A 21701-nucleotide genomic window follows, 5' to 3' on the forward strand; every position below is an offset into this window, starting at 1 on the left:
GGCGAGAGAGCACCAGTGAGTTGCAATCCCTTTTACTAGGAAGATTTTTCTTTCCTCCGCCGCCCCACAACACCTGAAGGGGAGAGTCCCAGAGGTTGTTTCTGTCCAGACTTGATTTCCTCCTCCCCATCAAGATGTCCCACCCCTTCGCCCAGAAAGCCCATCCATCTCGCCATTTCTCCACCTCCAGCCTTAAAAATGGGTACAGACAGGTCCTCGACAACCTAAAGAGAGAAGGGCTTCAGGGGTTAAATCCAAATGCCACCGGCGGGAGAAGCGGAGGCTAAGCTTAGCCGTGGGCGGGGACACACTTGGCGCCGGGGCTCCAGAGCTCGAGAAGAGGCTGCAGCCCCTGTCTCACGCCCAGGAGTTAAACGTCGGAAAGAACTCGGCTCAGCCTTTCGGTATCAGTGCTCCAGGTGTTAACTCTGGCCGCTTCGGGGTGCGGGCAAGAAAGAGTGTGAGCGGTATACACAGCTCTTCATACACTAGAGAGCTCGGCGAGAAAAGGAGGGGGCGAGGAAAGGCAGGATCCGCCTCCCCGGCCCGCGTGCACACACGCGCCCACCGCGGCTGGGGCTGGCTGAGCGCGGGCGAGTGTGAGCGCGGGCGAGTGTGAGCGCGAGTGTGCGCACGCCGCGGAGAGCCTCTGCCCTCGCCTCGCACCCTGCTCAGGGCATCTGGAGAGCCTGGAAACCTGAACAGGCTTAAAGTATGGCATGTTGCAAAGATGGTTTCTGCCAAGAAGGTACCCGCGATCGCGATGTCCTTCGGGGTCAGTTTCGCCCTCCTGCACTTCCTGTGCCTGGCGGCTTGGTGAGTTCCCCGGGGTGCTGGGGTCAGGGGAAGATGAAGAAGGGGCCAGTTCTGGGTCTCCTATGGCCACCTGCCCCTCCCAAGGCGAACCAGACCCTCTGGTCTCCGCTGTAACGTCAGGGTCGCGGAGCCCGGCTTTGCTCTGAACGCGTAAACGCCAAGAGCAGCAGGGGCGCGGGGTCCGAGAAGAGTGTGGATACTGGGGTCCGTGTGTGCGGGCTGCGCCTCCCCGGGCCATTTCTCTCTCCTCCATCCCTCAGCCCTGACTCCTATAGTTTGGAGCGAGAGACTCTTTTCCTAGAACATAAACCTGTTTCCACCTGTTCGTTGATCAATTCTTAAAATAACCCCTCCGCCTGTTTTTTTTGTTTTTGTTTTTGTTTTTTTGTGTATGTGTGTGCGTGTGCATTTGCAGTTTAAACGAATCCCCAGGACAGAACCAAAAGGAGGAGAAATTATGCCCAGAAAATTTTACCCGCATCCTGGACAGTTTACTCGATGGTTATGACAACAGGCTGCGTCCTGGATTTGGGGGTATGAACGATTTCAAACGCGCAAGTGTGTCCTGTGTATGTCTCTCTCTGCGTCTGCCTGTCTGTCTGTGGGAATATCATTAGGTATGCCTGGAATGCAAAAATGAAAAATCTGTTAGTCTCTCTCTCTTTCTCGCCACCTCCCCCCCCCCCTCCGCCTTTCCCTCCCCGTCTCTTCTCTCTCCCTCTCCCCTCGTTTGACAAGACCTCTGACAAGAAGACCGCCCCCACCGGTACTTTCCCATCTCCCTGCCCCCTCAGCAGCTTTGCGTCTCCCCCACACTAATTACCTCCTGGGACCTGACTGCTGGGCGGGGGAGGGTGAAGGGAAAGAGTCAAAAATGGGAACCCGGGGCTCAATTGGCCCGCTGCTCTGCGCCCTGAGAATGGACTTCTCCCAACTTGGCCACTTTGCTCCGAGCAGGTTGCACTTGGACAGCTGATTCTAAGTCCCCTGTCCCCCCACGTGGTGTTAGTTCCTCAGCCAAAACCTCGACCCTGTTCTACCTAGGACACGAATCTAGGGCACGAAGCTGTCTGCTCTCCTAGAGAACCCAGTCCTTGCCTATTCTTTTCTACCCTGGGATCAAATTTTACTTTATTTGGAGAGGTGGCTGTTTACTTCCCTCCTAAGACTTTGAAGTCAGGGATGTTTCTGCTATATTTCTTCCTAAAGTAAATATGTATAAAGGGTCTAATAGAGGCACATCCATTCACAGCATCGTTGCTCTCTTTTTCGTATTCATAGTCCCTTTGCTTATGTAATGAGAATCTCAAGCATTGTGCTAGGCACCAGGTTCACAGAAATTTCAAGATACTATTCTTAACCTCAAAAACCCTCTCAGTCCAGTTCAGTGAGAACAATCTTCACCTAAAGCCTCAGCCCATGTCTCCTGACCACCAAGTTCCTGTTCTTTCCACTAGTCTGATCTAGTTACTTCTTGGGAAATGAGTCGAATAAGACATAGGCTCTACCTTAAAGGATAAGGAACCTTACTGTTTAACCTTACAACAACCCCGAGAGAAAGGTATTACTATCCTTGCTTTACAGGTGTAGAAGTTGAGGCTTGGGAAGATAACCAACTGGTCCAAGTTCAGACTTAATAAATGGCATGGGCAATATTGGAACCCACATCAAGTTGTGTACTTAAAAGACAAACCCACAAAGATTGGGATGCCATCAGATACTTTCTGATGAATATCATAGTATTAGAAGCACTGAGGCATTTGTGCTTCCTTTTGAGGGTTTTAGGAGATAAGGATGGGGAGTGTAGAAGGTAAATGGGAGCAGGATGTTTCTGGGAAAAAGAACAGAATTAGATATTATTCCAGAGGTGTTTGGTCCCAGCTTAGAAAGAATTGTTGAAAATAAAAGAGAATTGTATGGGTTTTAGGAGTCTAACCAGTCTCGTTTTTCTCATGTAACAAAGGAGAATGTTTGAAAGAGAAAGTGATTTATACTGAGAAACAGCATATTAGGCTTCTCTGGTGGCTCAGGTGGTGAAGAATCCGCCTGCAATGCAAAGGACACAGGAGACTCAGGTTCAATCCCTGGGTTGGGAAGATCCTCTGGAGGAAGGGAATGGCAACCCACTGCAGTATTCTTGCTTGGAGAATTCCATAGACAGAGGAGCCTGGCAGGCTGTAGTCCTTGGGTTCCTTAAGAGTCAAACACGACTGAAAGACTAACATAGCATATTAATGATAGACTGGAATCCAGTCTTCTGAAACCAGGAGCCCACTTTATTCCTTATTCCTGGATTTTATTGAGAAGGTTACTGGGAGCCATTGAGGGATTTAATTCATTTTTTTGTTTGTTTTTGCATTTTGACAGTGATAAAGATGGGTCAGAGGATGAAAGATTCTCCCAGTTCTTCTCATGTTGCCTCTCTAGGGGTAGGATGCTTAGCCCTGCATTTGCCTTCATGCAAATCTGAAAAAAGGCTTCCTTACAGAAGTGAATCATTTGTCAATGCACGATCTTTCATAAGTGACTGGGAAATTATCACTTTAGATCAAAAATAACTGTGTGGAGAAAGTTTCAGATGATGTGATGCCATTTAAGGCTGTATTATATCAATAAAAAAGGATTTATCTGCCCATAAAGTTTTTAAACTTGACATTTTAAGTAAAGGAAAAAAATAATAGAAGTATCAAATCACATGTAGTTTAAATATTCATTAGTGAATTGATGTCCCTGAACATAAATTAAAGCACAAAATTATTGAAACTGTATGATTTTATTATTAAATGTGGAAAATTAAAATCACATCTGCCCAGTTGGTTGTAATGCAAGTTGTAATTCAAAAGGGAGAAGGGATCCATTGTAGATGCATCATTTTTTTACCAGCTACCTTCTCCCATGATAGTATATAGACAATAAAATAAATGAAATCCACCTATAGAAGCCATTGCTCGATTTTGGTTAGCTGCAGGACTGCTAAAATGTTTCAAGGGCATTAGTCATCTTGTTTGTCTCTGCCAAGTGATATTCGTTGCCCACTTGGAGGTTCTTTTATAGCTTTATGGGAAGGGGTTGAATTTGCATTATTTTAAGTGTTAGTAGTCAATTCATTATTAATAATTTACCATGTAGCACAATTTTGGGGGTTGTTGCTCATAAATATTTGTGGTAAATGTGATTCATTAATTAGAAGTGGGTCATTCTCTGTAAATATGTAGTATTCCAGATGTAACAGAGGAACAGTAATTCTCACCTGCAGAAAAATGTGTAATCTGTTTACATGGTGTTATAAATGAGCATCACAGAAAATAATAAGAACATTCATTGTTAGCAGAAACTCTTGAATGCCACAGGTTTGATGCCTTCCTGGACATCTTATATCTTGTGGAAAATTTGGCATTTTTGAAATGAAATGAAAATAATTCAGATTTTGACCATTGTGCTATAAATACAGATTTACTTCCTGGTTCCCTTAATCCTACTTCTGCTCTTTGTAGATCATTTACTTTATATCTGTTTATACAGCTTAGCAGTGTTCCCTTTAAAATAAAGCTAAAAGCAAAGATCTGAACTGAGATGGGAGGGTTTGTGATTGCTCAGTAGGCCAGGCAAGGGTTGAAATAGACTTGGAAATGAAATTACATATTTTTAACTCAGCAGCACAGCTTGCAATGGGGAAGTAAAAGGAACTGAAATGGTTCTTTCTTTTCGTCCCTCCAGGATTCCCTCTCCTTTGTCTCTGTTGGAAGAGGAAAGGAGAAAGGTGAAGAGGAAAGGAGAAAGGTGAAAAGGGAAGGATGGGGGCAGAGTGAGGGCACCTAGACTGGGACATCTGAAAAGGCAGAGTTCTTCCAGCCTGCTACCATCTGGAAGGAGCTTGCACCAACCTAGAAGCAGCATACAGTAAACCATTCCACAGTAAAGAGCATCCCCTGGGCCTCTAGCCACTTCAGCACTGTTATACACCTTCTTAAAATGCATAGCTAAGGTACTAACCACCTGTAGGAAGCCAGTCCTTATCCACTTCCATTGATCGAAGGATTACACAATCCTTTCGTGCATCTCTGCACAAAATCTGGAATAAATGAGGCACATGATCTGGAATAATAAATGCTTCCAGAGACATACAGATAGAGATAATTGCCTTGGTTCATCTTCCACAATCTCTCTGAAACGGCAGTGGAGCACTAGGGTTTTGCAAGGTTGTTCATCAACACTGTAAGACTTCATGTGAGTAGGGTTTTCTGCACTTTTGAAAACATTTTCACATACGATTTCTAATAAGATGATCACAACCAATGCAAAAAGATAAGCAGGGCATGCTTTTTTCTTCTCTTAGAGAGGAGGCTGGGAAAATTGCAGTGAATTACCCAAGAATCCTGCGTCTTATAGTTGACAAGACAAGATCAGAACTCACACTTCACTCTTTAAAACCTTAGTCAGGCAGCTGGTCTTTTGCTTCAACCACTTCTAAGACATTTTTTGCATCCTTCTGTTGACCAAGAGTCAAATTTTCATGAACATACCTTCCTGTTACAAAGTAGGTCATTACAGTAAGCAAAACGCCATTGCCCCCAGAGGAGTAAAATGAGAACTTTTATTTTAAAGACTTAATAACAGTTTTAAATGGAAAAGTAAACATTGGGGGAATATATCGTTGTTGTTCAGTCACTCAGCTGTGTCCGACTCTTTGTGACCCCATGGACTGAAGCACACCTGGATTCCCTGTCCTTCACCATCTCCTGGAGCTTGCTCAAAGTCATGTCCATTGAGTTGGTGATGCCATCCAACCATCTTGTCCTTTGTTTTCCCCTTCTCCTGCCTTCAATCTTTCCTAGCATCAGAATCTTTTCTAATGAGTTGGCTCTTCGCTTCAGGTGGCCAAAGTATTGGAGCTTCAGCTTCAGCATCAGTCCTTCCAATGAATATTCAGGATTGATATCCTTTAGGATTGATATACATTAGGTAAATTTGGAATAATTTTCCCACAGAAATGCAAATATGCTTGAAATGTTTTAAAATGATCTATTGTTGTTCAGTCGCTAAGTTGTGTCCGAATCTTTGCAACCCTATATCTCAAGCTAAAAATTAAATTGATATATCATGCCAGCTTTATTAATTGAATGTTGACAGAGAATATATTTTTAAAAATATATAAATGAAAAGAACATTTGAAGTCCACAGTTCAGTTCAGTTGTTCAGTCGTGTCCGACTCTTTGCGACCCCATGAATTGCAGCATGCCAGGCCTCCCTGTCCATCACCAACTCCCGGAGTTCACTCAAACTCATGTCCATCGAGTCCGTGATGCCATCCAGCCATCTCATCCTCTGTCGTCCCCTTCTCCTCCTGCCCCCAATCCCTCCCAGCATCAGGGTCTTTTCCAATGAGTCAACTCTTTGCATGAGGTGGCCAAAGTACTGGAGTCTCAGCTTTAGCATCATTCCTTCCAAAGAACACCCAGGGCTGATCTCCTTTAGAATGGACTGGTTGGATCTCCTTGCAGTCCAAGGGACTCTCAAGAGTCTTCTCCAACACCACAGTTCAAAAGCATCGATTCTTCAGCGCTCAGCTTTCTTCACAGTCCAATTCTCACATCCATACATGACCACAGGAAAAACCATAGCCTTGACTAGATGGACCTTTGTTGGCAAAGTAATGTCTCTGCTTTTTGAATATGCTGCCTAGGTTGGTCATAACTTTCCTTCCAAGGAGTAAGCGTCTTTTAATTTCATGGCTGCAATCACCATCTGCAATGATTTTGGAGCCCCCAAAAATAAAGTCTGACACTGTTTCCACTATTTCCCTATCTATTTCCCATGAAGTGATGGGACCAGATGCCATGATCTTAGTTTTCTGAATGTTGAGCTTTAAGCCAACTTTTTCACTCTCCTCTTTCACTTTTATCGAGGGGCTTTTGTTGAAATCCACAGGGAAAAAGAAAAATAAAGCTTCATTCTCTTCAAACTTGTCACTTTCATTCATTGGTTAAATCAATAGATAGTGAGAAATTGTTACGAGCTAAGAACAATGGAAAGTTGTAAAGATATAATTCTGAATCAGACACAGGCTAAGCAGTGTAGAGAGAGAAAAATAACAGGGAAACAAATAATTAAAGATAATGCTATGGAACAATCCAAATGCTAAGATAAAGAATAAGTTGAGTGAGAGATCTATTTCAGATACAGTGGATGAGGTAGATGTTTAAGCTGAGACCTAAAGGTGACAGACTTGGGAAGAGTAAATAAAACTTGTCTCAGGCAGAAAAAAAGAAAACAAAAAACAAACGCAAAGATTCTAAGTTAAATAATAATGTGATTCAGACAGTGAAGGGTGTCCAGTGTGCCTGGAGTCAGAAAGCAAGAGGAAGAATCTCATAGGCCTAGCTTAGTGCTGTTAGAGGAGGTCGCATTATGTAAGGTCTTTCATAAAGGAGTTTTCTTTTATGAACCTCAATTCTATTGGAGTTTTTTAGGTAGAGGGAATGACATGGTATGACTTAGATTGTAATATGATATCTCTGGCTGCTGCATAAAGAAAAGAAAGGCCTAGATATGGAGTTGAGACGATATTAGAAGCAAGGAGACCAATGGGGGGGAAAAAAACCTTTTATTCTCTGGTTGTCTCCATTTAGTTAATGATGGCTTGGAATAAGATGGTAAATGCAACAAAGATGAATATAAATAGATAAAGGTGAGATATATATTGGAGGTATAATTCAACAAAAAATTGGTGATGGATTCCTATAATGGTGGTAAAGGAGAGGGAGAAACAAGAAATGAGTCCTGGATTTTTTATTTTGAGAAAATGGACAGGGAATAGTGTTATTTAAATTGGAGAGGATTGGAGGAGGAACAGTAAGGGGAGAAGGGTGAAATTTAGAGATCATGTGTGGATATTTGAACTATGCTCCTAAGTAGAAAAGAGCCTAAGTTGTCTTTAGGTGGGGGCTTCTGGTGACAAGGAACTACAGATGCAGACTTGCTGAGAATGGAAGTGTCACTGCATGAAGGAGTGGAGTATGTCACTGCATGGCTGAGGAGTAAGAAGGGGTCAGTGTGATACAAGGATGAGGTTGTATAAAGCTTCGCAGACTGGTGAGAGCTTTGCTTTTACTCTGAATCATATCAGAAGTATTTGGAAGGATTCCACTAGGGGTGAGACCTGAACTAGCTAATTTTCAAATGCTCACCTTGGTTGCTGGATTGAGAACAGTTAAGTCAGGGTCAAGGGCAGAAAGGTTTTTATGATCAACCAGGCAAAAACTGATGGCCATTTTGACCAAGTTGGTGGCAGAGGAGCCTGTAAAATTGTAAGAAATGGTTGGCTTTTGGCTATTTTTCAAAGTTATAGTCTACTGGTGACAGCTAGGCTATGAGATGTGAGAAAAAAGGGACACATCAGGTCTGACTCAGGAGTTTTAGACTTGAACAGCTAGAAAAATGGAGCTGCCAAAACTGGCTGAAGCAGCTTGGGGATGTAGTTGAACAATTTGCATGTGGATATGTTACATTTGAGCTGCTTATTGGCTGTAAAATGAAGATAGTCTTGGAATGCAGGGATATTGGATATGTCAATGTGTATGGTATATAAGGCCATAAGACTGCAGAGAAAACCAAGGAATTAATGGCGATAGAGAAGAAGTACAAATATTGAGCTCCAAAGTCCCCAGTGTTAAGAGGTAGGGAAAGAGGAGGAGGAATTTCTGTCTCAGGAAGACTGAAAAGGAATGGCCTTTGAGGTCAAAAGAAAATATCCAAGAGAGTGTTTAGATTGGATGTAAAGAAAAAAAAAGGTATTTCAAAGTGGAGGCAAGACTGATCAATTATATCTAATGCTTCTGACAGATAAAGAAAGATAAGAACATCAAGTGGACCTCTAGATTTAGCAGTATCTACATCTCCAGTGATTTTGACAAAGGCAGCTTTGGTGACGTGATGAAAGTGAAAGTCTGATTGCGTGTGTTCTGGAAAGAATGAGAGGAGTTTCTTTCTGGGATCTGTACAGGGGAGCAGAGAAATGAGCTGGTAAACGGGAGAAGTAGCATCAAGAGATCTTTTTTAAAAATGAGAGAAATAAGATTATTTTAAAACTTTGAGGGAATGATGCTGTAGATAGGGAAAAAAAACCTTATAATACTGACAAAAGCAATTTTAGTGGATCCTAAACATGAAAACTAGATTGTAATAGATGATGGAGTGAATAAAAAGAAAATTCCAGGCAGTCAGCATAGCCTTCTTTTCCCCTCAAAGTTTACATATGAAAGAGAAGAGGAAGAGGGAAGGTTACCTTTTCCAAATAATTAGAAATACCATAAGCTGTTTGTGTACCACTGGAAACAGACAAGGAGAGAATAACTTAATATTAGAGTGGAGGGAAAGGATAACTGAAAGAAAGATGCCCTTGAGACAGCAAGAGACTGTAGAATCCAAATCACAAATTTACTTTCTTATGCTCTTGATTTAACAAAAAAGATGTACTGGTGCTAATATACACATAGGTTCCTTAGGACAAGAATATGCAAAATGTATTTTTTTGTTTCCTAAGATAGGCACTAAAAACCTGGTTATTAATAACTGTTCATTTTCTCTTAGATGAAAAATTGCATCAACTTTATTTTATATATCATTAAGCAAATAGCTGCTTTATTATCTAGGCCTTTTTATGTATTTGTTTTAAAAAGCTTCTGCTACACATAATAAGATTCTGGATTAAAAATCCTTGGTTCATGATACGTTTTCATCATTGGTCCACAGATAGCCTTCTTTATATCTATCCATCTATTCGTTCATTTGCTCTAATAAAATAAACACCCACTTAAATAACTAAACAGCACAACCTTGATAACTTACTCTGCTATATGGTCTCCCTCATCCTATTTGCCTGTTTTCCCCACCCAAAATAACCATGATTCTGAGACCTTTTTAAGTTATTCCATAGCTTTATTTGAATATTGCTTTAGCTCAAATTTACTCTTTTAATAAAGACACTGAAATTTAAAAATTTTCATTTGTTTTGAACATGCTATTATCTTTTGATGCTTTTTCACTTGTGTATTTCTAAAATCTATTCTTACCATCGTGTCTTGCTATAGATCATTCATTTTAACTGCTGTGTGATATTCCCATTGCATAGGAACTAGCTGATTCATCTGCTGCTCTGTTGGCAGTAGGCATTTTGCTTGTTTCCAAGATTGTGTTTCTGTGAATATTCTGGCCCAAATTCCCTGCTGTAAATGTGCAAGAGTTGCTTTTGCATATATATCCAAAAGTGGATTTTTCTGGATCTTAGTGTAAGTGGGAGTTCAATTTGATGAGATAATGCCAAACTGTTTTCTGTGGTAGTTTTACAAATTCAAATCCATTTACAGTGAATATGAGATTCAGGATCCACAAACCTTTCAACACTTTAGAAAAGAAATGGTATTTTAATGTGAAATGACTTGTATTTTCCTGATTTCTACTCTGATTGAACATCTTTTCAAAATGTTATTGCTCACAAGAATTTTCCTGCTATGAATAGCATTTTCATCTTTTGCTCATATTTTTTTTGTTTAGGTACTGTTATTTGTTTATTTGATAGCTTTAATATTTAAGAAGTAGAGCTGGATTCATGGAAGGATCATAGCATAAAGGAGGCACTAATCTTTAATGTCATCTAAGTAAAGCTCTATACTTGTTTGCTTTCTCAACAGTATCAATAGACATCTGTTCCTTCTTTAATATACAGGAAGGCTAGTTTTTCTATATTTTGTAGGTGACAGAGAATCAGAGATTTCTTTACATATTACACTGAGATTCATTGTTGTTATCATACATCTTAAATATTTTAAGTCTCTTGATTTGGGGAGACATTAATAGTGTTTTATGAGATGTAGCTGGTGCACGGATTTAGGTGAGTGAAAACCCAGAAAACTTTCAAGTGCACAGCTCAGAAGGCGATTTGGAGAACAGGAGTTGACTCAAACGTATCTGCAAAACAGCTTAAGTGTTTTTTCCTGGGTATGACAGCAAGTTGGACCCTTTTACTAGAGAAGAAATTAAAAAGTGATATTTTTGTCCAGGTCTCTAAAGCTAAAGAGTGGGAAATTGTCTAAGACCTTGTTAATTGCTTTCCCACTTTCCAAGCAAGTTGGATTCATTAGTATGATGGGAGTATTCCTATGAATTTGATCCTGGTGGTCTCGGTTCCTTTCAAAACTGTTGAAGATCCCTTTGCCTTAGGAATTGTCCACTATGTTGGGGGGAATAAAAACTATTTCCTTATTATCAAAGAAGCAAGATTTTAAAAGATTCCTTTATGTTACACAAATGCATATAAAATTATGAGAAGTCCTTCCAAGATCAAAATTATCTGGTTTCTATGTAATTATACTCTTAGGAACATTGATCTGAACATCCTAAACTGCAGTGTTAGAGGAAGCGTCTCTAAGAATTATTCTTAATTGCATAGCGACCGTTGTTCATTGAGCACTGATTTATTAGAAATCTATTACATTTAAGGCCTAAAATCTGTTCAGGAAGAGGATACAAATATAAATAAAACATGGATTCTACTTTAATCAGGAAACATTTGTAGCTTAGCTAATGTAACGAATGAATCCCAGAATTTTTTTCCTTTGGTGAGATTTTAAACCACTACTAGGGTGATAACTGGGAACACAATCAAACACATAGTTATTCACCACCTGGTATGTGAAAAACACTGTGCTCGTTTGGGATTTCCAAGAGAATTAAGATTCACCTTTGCTGTTAAGGAGAGAAAGACTCAAGCAGGCTGTAATAAGAAGAAGAGCAAATGCATACAAAGAGCTACAAGAATATAGTTCAGAAACTACTTATGAAACAAAACAAGAAAGATAGGTATGGCATGTTATGTACTAGATAGAAAATTATATGTATATTATTAACGATGGATTTACTATTTAATGACATCATTAACATAGTAAATCTAGAATATGTCTTGTAGATCAACACAGGAAGGTTATAATTCTGGCTCTGGAATATAACATTTAACCTCTGTGAGCTCAGTTTGCATATCCATAAAATTCTCTTAAAATATCATTCCTGGAGAATATTATGAAGATTGAATGAAAGAGCATATGGGAAGAATTTAGTACCCTGCTTGGCACATGCAGGCATACCTGCTCAGTCTCTCATTTGTGTCCGACTCTTTGTGACCCCATGAACTATAACCCACTAGGCTCCTCTGTCCATGGGATTCTCCAAGGTAACAAATCTGGAGTGGGTCCATGCCTTCTTCCAGGGGTATTCCTGATCCAGGGATCAAACTTGTATCTCTTGCATCTCTTGCATTGCAGGTGGATTCTTTACCACTGAGCCACCAGGGTAGCCCACTGGCACATAGTAGGCCTTAAATAAATACTAGTATGTTTGCTTATTGTTCTTTGGAAACAGCCCCGTCGCTTGGGAGCAGTTCCACACATACATGCCCCTTGATTCGTCCACTCTCCATCCCTACTGCCACATCCCTTGTCCAGGACACTGTCACCCGTCACCTGACTTAGTACAGCAGCCTCTTAGAAGAGATTTCTTCAGCTGGTTGTGTGTGTGTGTGTGTTAGTCACTCAGGTATGTCCAACTCTTTGTAATCCCATGGACTGTAACCCGCCAGGCTCCTTTGTCCATGAATTTCTCCGACAAGGTTACTAGAGTGGGCTGCCATTCCCTTCTCTAGGGGATCTTCCCGACCCCAGGATTGAACATGGGTCTATTGCACTGGAGAAGGAAATGGCAACCCACTCCAGTATTCTTGCCTGGAGAATCTCATGGATGGAGGAGCCTGCTGGGCTACAGTCCACGGGGTCGCAAAGAGTTGGACACGACTGAGCGACTTCACACGCACTACTGCATTGAAGGTAGATTCTCTACTGCCTGAGCCACCAGGGAAACCTCCTTCTACTCCTGCTTCCCTATAATTCAGTGCCCATACAAATGCCAGAGTGATTCAGATCATATATTTTCCTCACATCAAACTTTTCAGTGGTCTCCCAGTGATTAAGGAATACAAATCAAACTTCTTACCATAGCCTATAAACAGAGGCAGAGCTGGACTGCCTATCAGAGGGAGAAAACTCGGGGGAAAAAAAAGAGGACAAATGATTAACCTCTGTATTCATTCGCTTCAGCTGCCATAACGAAGTGCCATGGACAGAGGGGCTTCAATAACAGTAAATTCATTTTTTTCACAATTCCTTAAGCTAGAAGCCCAAGATCAATGTGTCAGTAAGGTTGATTTCTTCTAAGCTCTTTCCCCTTGGCTTGTAGGTGGTTGTCTTCTCTTTGTATCTTAGTTTTTCTTCTGTGTGTTTCTGTGTTCTATTTCCTCTTTTTATAAGGACACCAGTTATATTAAATTCAGGCCCAGCCTAATGACTTCATTTTAAGTTTATTCCCCTTGTAAAGACCCTATCTCAAAACATAATCACATTCTGAAGTACTAGATGCTCAACATATGATTTTAGGAGAATATAATTCAGCTCATAACAATCTCTTTCACTGGGATTTCTACAAGTTTAAAACAGTGAACTTAACATATAAATAAGTTGCTTAAAAGATACCACTTTCAGAATATGGACAGCGAAGGAGGTGTTCTGTCTGAGTTTTTCCCCTTGAAGTTCTCCTACCTGAAATGCATTTTCTCAGCTTTTCCAATGTCTTGTGATCATTCTTCAGCTCTGTTTGAAAGTCACTGCTTTGGAGATTGGTATGACATTGTAAATCAACTATGTGCTGTGTGCTTAGTCGTTCAGTCATGTCTGACTCTTTGCAACCCCATTGATTGTAGCCTACCAGGCTCCTCTGTCCATGGGGATTCTCGAGGCAAGAATACTGGAGAGGGTTGCCATGTCCTCCTCCAGGGGATCCTTCCAACATGGATCGAACCCAGGTCTCCTGCACTGCAGGTGGATTCTTTACCATCTGAGCCACCAGGGAAGCCCACTATACAGGAAATCAATTATACCTTAATAGAAAAATAGAATTTAGAAATTAAAAATAAGTCACTGCATTGAAGAGTGGCTAAAAAATCTACAATGGCTTTCCCAGACTATTACCAGCCTGTTTTGTTTCTTTTATGAATGATAGCATTCTTTCATTTAATTCATTTCCTTATTATTTATTCTTTGACTCCCCCAATAGCATGTTAAGTGCCTGAGGCAGGAAACTTCAGATTTACCACTGTAACACCAGAACCTAGCATGGAATGGTGTACATCAGGTGGTCACTCAATAAATGTTGAATGAATGGGTGTCCAAATGCAATTTTTCTACCAATTATATATTTTTAGGCTCTCATTCAATCTCAAAGACCTTTTTGATTGTGTAAAGTAAATACTGAATAATGTCACAAATAATCAAGGTTGTAATTCTGAACATAAAGCATTTTTCAAGAATCATTGAAAAAGTAACAATGTTATGTCAGAATTTGAAAAGATTGGTTATCATGGAGTCATTATAACTTTAAGAATTAGCATAAACCCACACACCTTAAAATAAATGTATAAGGAAAAATATGATTGGCTTAATCCCTCCCTTTCCTACCTTTCCTGCATGTCAATAGAACACCTGTGGTATTAATGTTTTACAGGACACAATTAGCTAAATAAATACTGTTCTAGGAAACAGATAAACATTTTCTGTGAACTAAAGTGAACAGCATCACCTAGGAACTTGTTAGAAATGTAAATTTTCAAGCCCTACTTTAGACCTACTTTACGGCAAGTCTGAGGTAGGCTCCAGCCATGTGTGCTTTAATAAACCTTCTGGGTGGTTCTGATCCAGTTAAAGTTTTAGAACCAGTTTCCTAAATTGATCTTCAAAGTAACTGAATTTCTCAAGATTCTCATCAAACAGTCTCATTGTCGAGATCTACTCAGCCTTAATTGTTCTGGGTAACTTATCACTCCTTGTCCTGACTTGCACTGAAGTAATGTTTTTAACACTTTAGCAATTGTCCTTAAGAAGCTAGCAGAGTGATTTCTCTCACTTTTGAATTTTTTTGGATGAAATCTCCATCTAGTAGGGTTTGACACACATTATTTGCTTCCTGGATTACCTATTTCTGAAGCACTTTGGCTTTCATAAGCTTATTACTATCATATTTTTGTTGTTGCTGTTTTCAATTTCTCAGTCAACTTCTCACACTTATTCTCTGTTTTTTTTGTTACTTTTTAAAAAATGAAAAAATTTTTTAACATTTTAGAAAATATTATTTTTACAAAATGAAAACTCGTGGCAGATCAGCATTATTTATACTTTTTCTCTCACTGTACTTCCAAAGGATATATTTTTGTTAGGATACTTATTTAAGAAAGAATTTTCTTTCTCCTTCAGACTATTTTTCTTTCTGTGGTTCAGTCTTCACCATGTAGAGGGAGAAATACTCTCATTTGTTTTATGAAGATAACTTTAGACCTAGGGCATAAAGCTATTCCAATTGCTCTGTGTTCTTTTTGGCATAAATCCAATTGCCTACCCAGTATTCAAGAGAAACAGTCCATCTTGATAACAGATGTTGTTCTTTCCAGTATGGAATAGGTAGCCCCTGGCCATCCAGTGTTATAAACCATCATATAAGAAATGATGTTCAAGAGTGCAGCAATTTAAAATTTTTATTAGTAATTAAAATTGCTATTATGTACAATAATAATTACTATCATTATTGAGCATGTTATGTTCTGGAGACTGGGACAAGTGATTTACATGTATTATTTCAGCTAATACCCATTAAAACCTCCTCTGTATCTGATGATGTATGACTTGACTAAGATCATGCGATTAGAAATTATTAGAGCCAAATTTAAACTATGGAATTTCTCATTTTAAGCAACATGCTAAACCTGGATTGCAGCAGTTTCCTCTAGAATCTGTGTCAACCCTATTGTCATGATGCTCCCATATTTTGCTTCTGCCAAACACACCCATACACTTGTTCCTGAAACAGTCTTATTTAGACTAGGAAAGACCCTCAATAGCAAAGAAAAGCTAATACTTGATAAATACTTTCATGAAAGTGTAACTGTGTTCAGGGTCTCATAGGAGAAATTTCATCTGATCCCCATCAATAGTCTTGTCTGATAGGTGAGGTTGCTGTCATTGAGGAGTTAAGTAACTTGCCCAAGATCACACAACAAGTAAATGGCAGAACATACATGGGTTTGACTTTTAGGAGAGCTTGTTTTTGATCCTAATTACCAGTGGATGATCTTCCTATTGTTAAAAGTGACCTGAATCATTTTTGTGTTTATTTACCAATATCCTCAACTCACTGAAAATGTGTTCCTTACAGCCATTATGGTTTTTCTCTACTTTACTCTTGTGGTTAAGTTCCCTCTTTTTAACAGCTCACTTCTTTACTAAAAGCCAATCAGATGATGAGCTATAAAAAAAAATCACAAAAGCTAAAAGCTTTTGTTCCCTGCACTGCCTGTTGTAACAGTGCCCGGGGGTGATGTATCTTTGAAGAACTAAGAATCACAGTAAGTAATTGGGGTTTCTTTTTGCCTGTAAGTAAATATTGCTTTCTGGTTTTGTTGTTCTTTTGTCTACATTTTTTGGAGAGATACATAATCTCACTGAAAACATAAGATGCTTGTAAAAACATGATTTATCTGTCTTTTTAATTATCAAACCCTCCTTGCCTGTAGGATTGGTAATTATCTTTTCACACTTGTTTAATTCATGCCTACTAGGTCCTGTTACAGAAGTGAAAACTGACATATATGTCACTAGCTTTGGACCTGTTTCCGATGTTGAAATGGTAGGTATCTGGGAAATTAAATGTACTTTTTGAGGTTTGGAGAAAATATGCAGAAAAGAGGGCAATTAACATTTATCTTATAATCGATTACACAGAACTAGAAAGTGAAAGAACAGCCTAAAAAGTTTAAAAAAGTGAGACATTTAGTTTGCATTTCAGCTGTAATAGTTGAGGTTTTTTTCTGGTTTGGAGTCATTCTCAACAAAGAAAAGAACATTCTGTCCCCACAATACAATGTTGTGTGTAATATTTTTTCCCTTAGAAAGTTATTGCGGAGGAGAAAATTAGAGAGTGTAATTAGTTTTGGTATGAAACTATATTGTAGTCCTAATTGCATTTAGAATTCCTTGTTGGCCCTCTTGCTCACCACCCCTCCTCCCACTTCCATAGAACATTAAGCCCTGGTCAGTATAAATTCAGTTTTGCTTTCTAATATTAAATATTTTCAGTTTCCAGGTCAAAGAAATGACCCTACGTGAACGTTAATAAAATCTGTGGATATAAGATTTCTCTTTTACATACTTTACATACTTTGTCTTAAAGAGATGCCTATAATTTTATGATTAATTATGCAATGTTATTTGTTACACATAAAGTAATTTTGCCACTTGATTTAAAACAAAGTACAACTGTAATTACCTGGTGGCTGGCAGTTTTATTAAATTAGAGTAATTATTCTGGAATGATTAATATGTATGATAATTTATTTATCTAACAAATGTAGAAGATTAACGTATCAGATGGACATAACATGCTTTAATTGCTGACACTCCTTTTGCTCCATTGATTTTTTTTTTTTTAATTTGCTCTTATTTGTTTTCATCTGGGGTAGTCTTTTCTGAGGGCAAATCTAGAATTTAATGAATTTTTCTGCATATTTATGTGTAATCATCTGTGATTGATTATGTCACAAACTAACTTCCCTAGGAATACACAATGGATGTGTTCTTCAGACAGACATGGATTGACAAAAGACTAAAATATGATGGCCCCATTGAAATTTTGAGATTGAACAATATGATGGTAACAAAAGTGTGGACTCCTGATACTTTCTTCAGGAATGGAAAGAAATCTGTCTCACATAATATGACAGCTCCAAATAAACTTTTTAGAATTATGAGAAATGGCACAATTTTATACACAATGAGGTAGTCTTTTAAAAAAATTTTTTAACTGTTTTTTCTTTCTTCCCTTCCTTCCTTCCTGTCTTTCTTTTTCCTTCCTTTCTTCCTTCTTCCTCATTGAGGAATCTATAAAATTATTTTTTTTTAGTTTTGATTTTATTTAATTGCCTTTTTTCGATCATAGACTCACCATAAGTGCAGAATGTCCCATGAGATTGGTGGACTTCCCCATGGATGGCCATGCCTGCCCTTTGAAATTTGGGAGTTGTAAGTTACAATCAGATTGTGGTTAGGATTTATGGTTACCTCATGCAAGCTGATGTTTTTGTATGTTCATGATTTTCCATAGTCTAACATTTAAATCATTGTCCATGACAATGACTTGTCTGAGGTTTGACTTTTAGGAGACAGTTTATTACCTAATATATTTAAGTTAAGAGGTAAAAACAACCCCTTTCCCCTCACCAGAAGCAAAAATTATTTCTATTTGCTACCTAGATAGCCTAGGTAGATTGAGTCATAGTTAATAGGTTGGTGATCAGTGGTGAAATTTAGGGACCACTGAACTCCTTGTGTTGGTAGTGTATCAGAGAAAGAGTAAATGATTTTTTTCATTTTTTAAATTTAACAGCTTCTGTTACAACCAGAAACCTTTATGGCAGACTTGAAAAAAAGCAAAAGAAGGTTCAGGGCTTCCTGACATGACATGGGTTAGAATAACATAAGCAGCGCTATTAGTATAAAAATGGCTGAAGCATGACCAACGCAGATTAGGAGGGATGGTCTGATATGTAGGCAGAACAAGATGGTATAGTACCTTATGGACTACATTAATTTGTTTAGATATTATTCTAAGTGCTATTGGATGCCTTTGGAAGGTTTTACTAAGGGTGGTTGAGAAAGGACTTTACCTAGATTAGAGCTATCTTGAGTGAAATGTAAATTATTATAGTACAAATAGTTTTCAGTTCTGGCCCCAGTAAGATCATGCTTTCTGTTCATTCTAGGGAGAATGGATTGTAGAAACAGAGACGAGCTGGAGGCTGTGTCTTGGTGATGATGTAGACTAGATTATAGTATCAGAGGAGGTGTAAGACACATGGATTTGGGATATTTTGTGGTGGTGAAGGCAAAAGGATGAAATGAATGGGTAGGACAGAATAAGGAATCTCTTTTACCCAAGCTCCCCTCTCAGAGATGGCAGCAAAATGTGCTTGCCTCTTCTCACGTCTGCCTCAAATATTTGACTCAATCAGAAGCTACCAAAAATAGATGCTGACTTTTACTATTGCTTCAGATTCTCAGTCACAATGATTGTGAAACCGTTGCCTGCTGTTATTATTGCTTATTGCTTAACTTAATGAGACTTGGCAGTCGTCATTCTTTTTATAACCCTCAGTAATCACAATATTCAAGTTGGGTTAACTTGAAACTAAAGTGAGTCCTTTGCTCTCCAACCAGTGATTTGATGAGAAAAGATAAAAACAGAAAAATACACGGACAGAAAGGATACCTGACTTAAAATATCATGGACAGGGTCTTAGCATTCTGAGACTTTAAATGTATAATTTAAGCATGAATATACTTCAGAAGATAAACCTTGAGACCTGATTGTACACCACTAAATGACAACACAAGCCTTATAGCTTGTTTTGCAAAGTTGTTTGTAGAGATAGTCTCCCTAGGTACCAACCTCTTTTGCAGAATTAAACATTTTCACTGAGGGCCTACTGTGCTCTAGCCATTTTAGGAATCTTTGCAGAGGGCAGCACACAATTCATCTTGGTTCTTTTGAACTCATTTGTGTATGAGCCAAGCTATCTGTTCTGGGTAGGCTGGTAAGCAAGCAGCTGGTCTCCATGTGCACTGAACACCAAATAATAGAAAATGGGCTTGAATTGCCGCTGGGAGGGATTTGCTGAAGATGGAAGGGAAAATGTTCTGATTGTGAGAGTTTAAAGGTAGTGGAATTGGTTCTGTAAGTACGTTCCCTGGAGAGCTTTACAAACTGCAGAGCCAGTTGTCACCCGCAGAATGGTTCCCAAACAGCATGGGTATTGCCCAGAGGCAGAGTCTGGAATAGGTGACCTATGGAGAGCGCTTCCAAAGTAGGATTTGCTTTTGTTTTTGTTGTTGTATTATTATAGGCAGCATCTGGTATGTTTCTAATTGAGAGAACTGTATGAGGAAGGAAGATGTCAATATTGGTCAAGTATTAGAAGTGAGTTAGAAGGGAAAGGAATAGCAGTTGGACAGTACTTTGGGTGGGGGTTATTTTTTCTGCTTTTCACCTGTTTATCCTATTAGTATGGAAACATATCCAAGGGCACTGATGCATAGATCACATTTTAGTTGCCTTAGTTTTAGTCTCTCCTCCTGTAAACCTCTGGCATAAAAATGAGAAATATGCCCAGTTGCAAGACTGCTTATTTAATCTCTACAGTTTTCTCAATCTTAAACATGTTTGAATAAATCATAATGATTCTTGTTTTCATTTATTCCATCTTTCTTGAACATGTGTAATATTCTTAATCATTGACTGTCAGTGCAGATGGAAAAGGAGCCCTGACTCTAACCACCTTCTCTGCTGTCCTCCAGATGCCTATCCGAAGAGTGAGATGATTTATACCTGGACGAAAGGTCCTGAGAAATCAGTAGAAGTTCCAAAGGAGTCTTCCAGCTTAGTTCAGTATGACTTGATTGGGCAAACTGTATCGAGTGAAACTATCAAATCCATCACAGGTGAGACATTCAGTAATTTAAACCAATATGCAACTTGGCACTAGCTTCTTCATTGAAATATCTTGTGTTTTCAGGGTCCAGCTAAAAGTTTCCAGAAATAGAGTTGATGCATAGCTCACAGTTGAGAATTCTCTTTATTTATATTTAAATCTTATTTTAGTTTGAAATAAATTCTGAGTTGGTGAGATGCAAGAAATGAGTTGGTTTTCTTTTTCATAAAAAAGTCAATGATCAAATATATCAAAACTATTTTCAACAGAATTCTCAGATAGGAAATCTGATCATTGATTTTTTGAACACTGAATTTTCTTTTTTAGTACTTTCTCCAAGTCTGTTTTTTATATCTTGCCAATTTTTATGGTGCTACTCTATCCTCTTTTCAAAAATAAAGGCAAAATATAAAATTTAATTATAAAATATGTTAAGGGCATATATTAAAGCTGTCATGTGAGTAGATGGATGATTATTATTGAGGATTCTTGGTCTGTATTTGTTTTGGGGATGTGAATGGAAAGAATCATAGGACTTAGTTTTTGTCATATTCAGTGTGAGAAAAATAGCTGATTATTGCTTGTTCTTAAACTATTCCTTATGTATATGTATCACCAGGAAAAGTATTTTTTGAAAACATTTATTTTCCAGCCTGTAAGTGATTATAAAAATATGTTTTGGGAAGATTTGAGTCTTCAATCTGAGAATAAGGCTACTGCTTCCTGAGTTACTTTCTTAGCATGTTACTTTCAGATGTAATATTAAATATTTTATCAAGAGCTACGAGAAATCTTATGATATATTTACTTATTATCTTTTTTAGGTTTTTGTCTAAATGCTAATAAAACATACCTGAACTCAGGGATGTTATGGATGGGTCTATATGTGTTTCTTTATATATTTTTTTCATATATATCACATTTAGAAAGAAAGTTTTTTCCTGAAACTAAGACAGTAAGACAACCTTTCTCTAAGCATATATGTATATACAATGTATAGCTGTGTATTACAATTCTTTCTAAAATGAGGCTTTATATTTTCATACAGGTGTGTGTATTTTCATGGTTTTTTTCCAAGTGATTTTCCATAAAAGTTAACTCTAAAATCTGCTCTTACAAATGCTGCAAATGAAGTCTAATTGCTTTTGCAGTGTTAGATCTTTAAAATAGAAGGCACTGCAAGAATTTTTATGAAATTATAGCCCAACTTACTAAATTGCTTAATCACAATGTAACAACAGAAATGTTTTTCTAT

The 21701-nt window shown here is 38.5% G+C and overlaps 1 protein-coding gene across 1 annotated transcript in view; it reads left to right on the forward strand.

The window, feature by feature from the left end:
• Window positions 1–312: 312 nt before the first annotated feature.
• Window positions 313–21701, forward strand: part of GABRA4 (gamma-aminobutyric acid type A receptor subunit alpha4) — a 73821-nt gene continuing 52432 nt past the window's right edge. Inside the window, exons 1-6 of the mRNA XM_086407687.1 lie at window positions 313–816; window positions 1232–1350; window positions 16523–16590; window positions 17518–17738; window positions 17899–17981; window positions 20313–20456. Coding sequence (XP_086263813.1) covers window positions 731–816; window positions 1232–1350; window positions 16523–16590; window positions 17518–17738; window positions 17899–17981; window positions 20313–20456 — 721 coding nt within the window. The 5' untranslated portion in view covers window positions 313–730. The remainder of the gene's footprint in view (window positions 817–1231; window positions 1351–16522; window positions 16591–17517; window positions 17739–17898; window positions 17982–20312; window positions 20457–21701) is intronic.

This window comes from Bos grunniens, chromosome 6 (assembly GCF_055505025.1).
Source record: "Bos grunniens cultivar Pamir isolate PY7600 chromosome 6, Bosgru_T2T1.0, whole genome shotgun sequence".
Taxonomy (NCBI): Eukaryota; Metazoa; Chordata; class Mammalia; order Artiodactyla; family Bovidae; genus Bos; species Bos grunniens.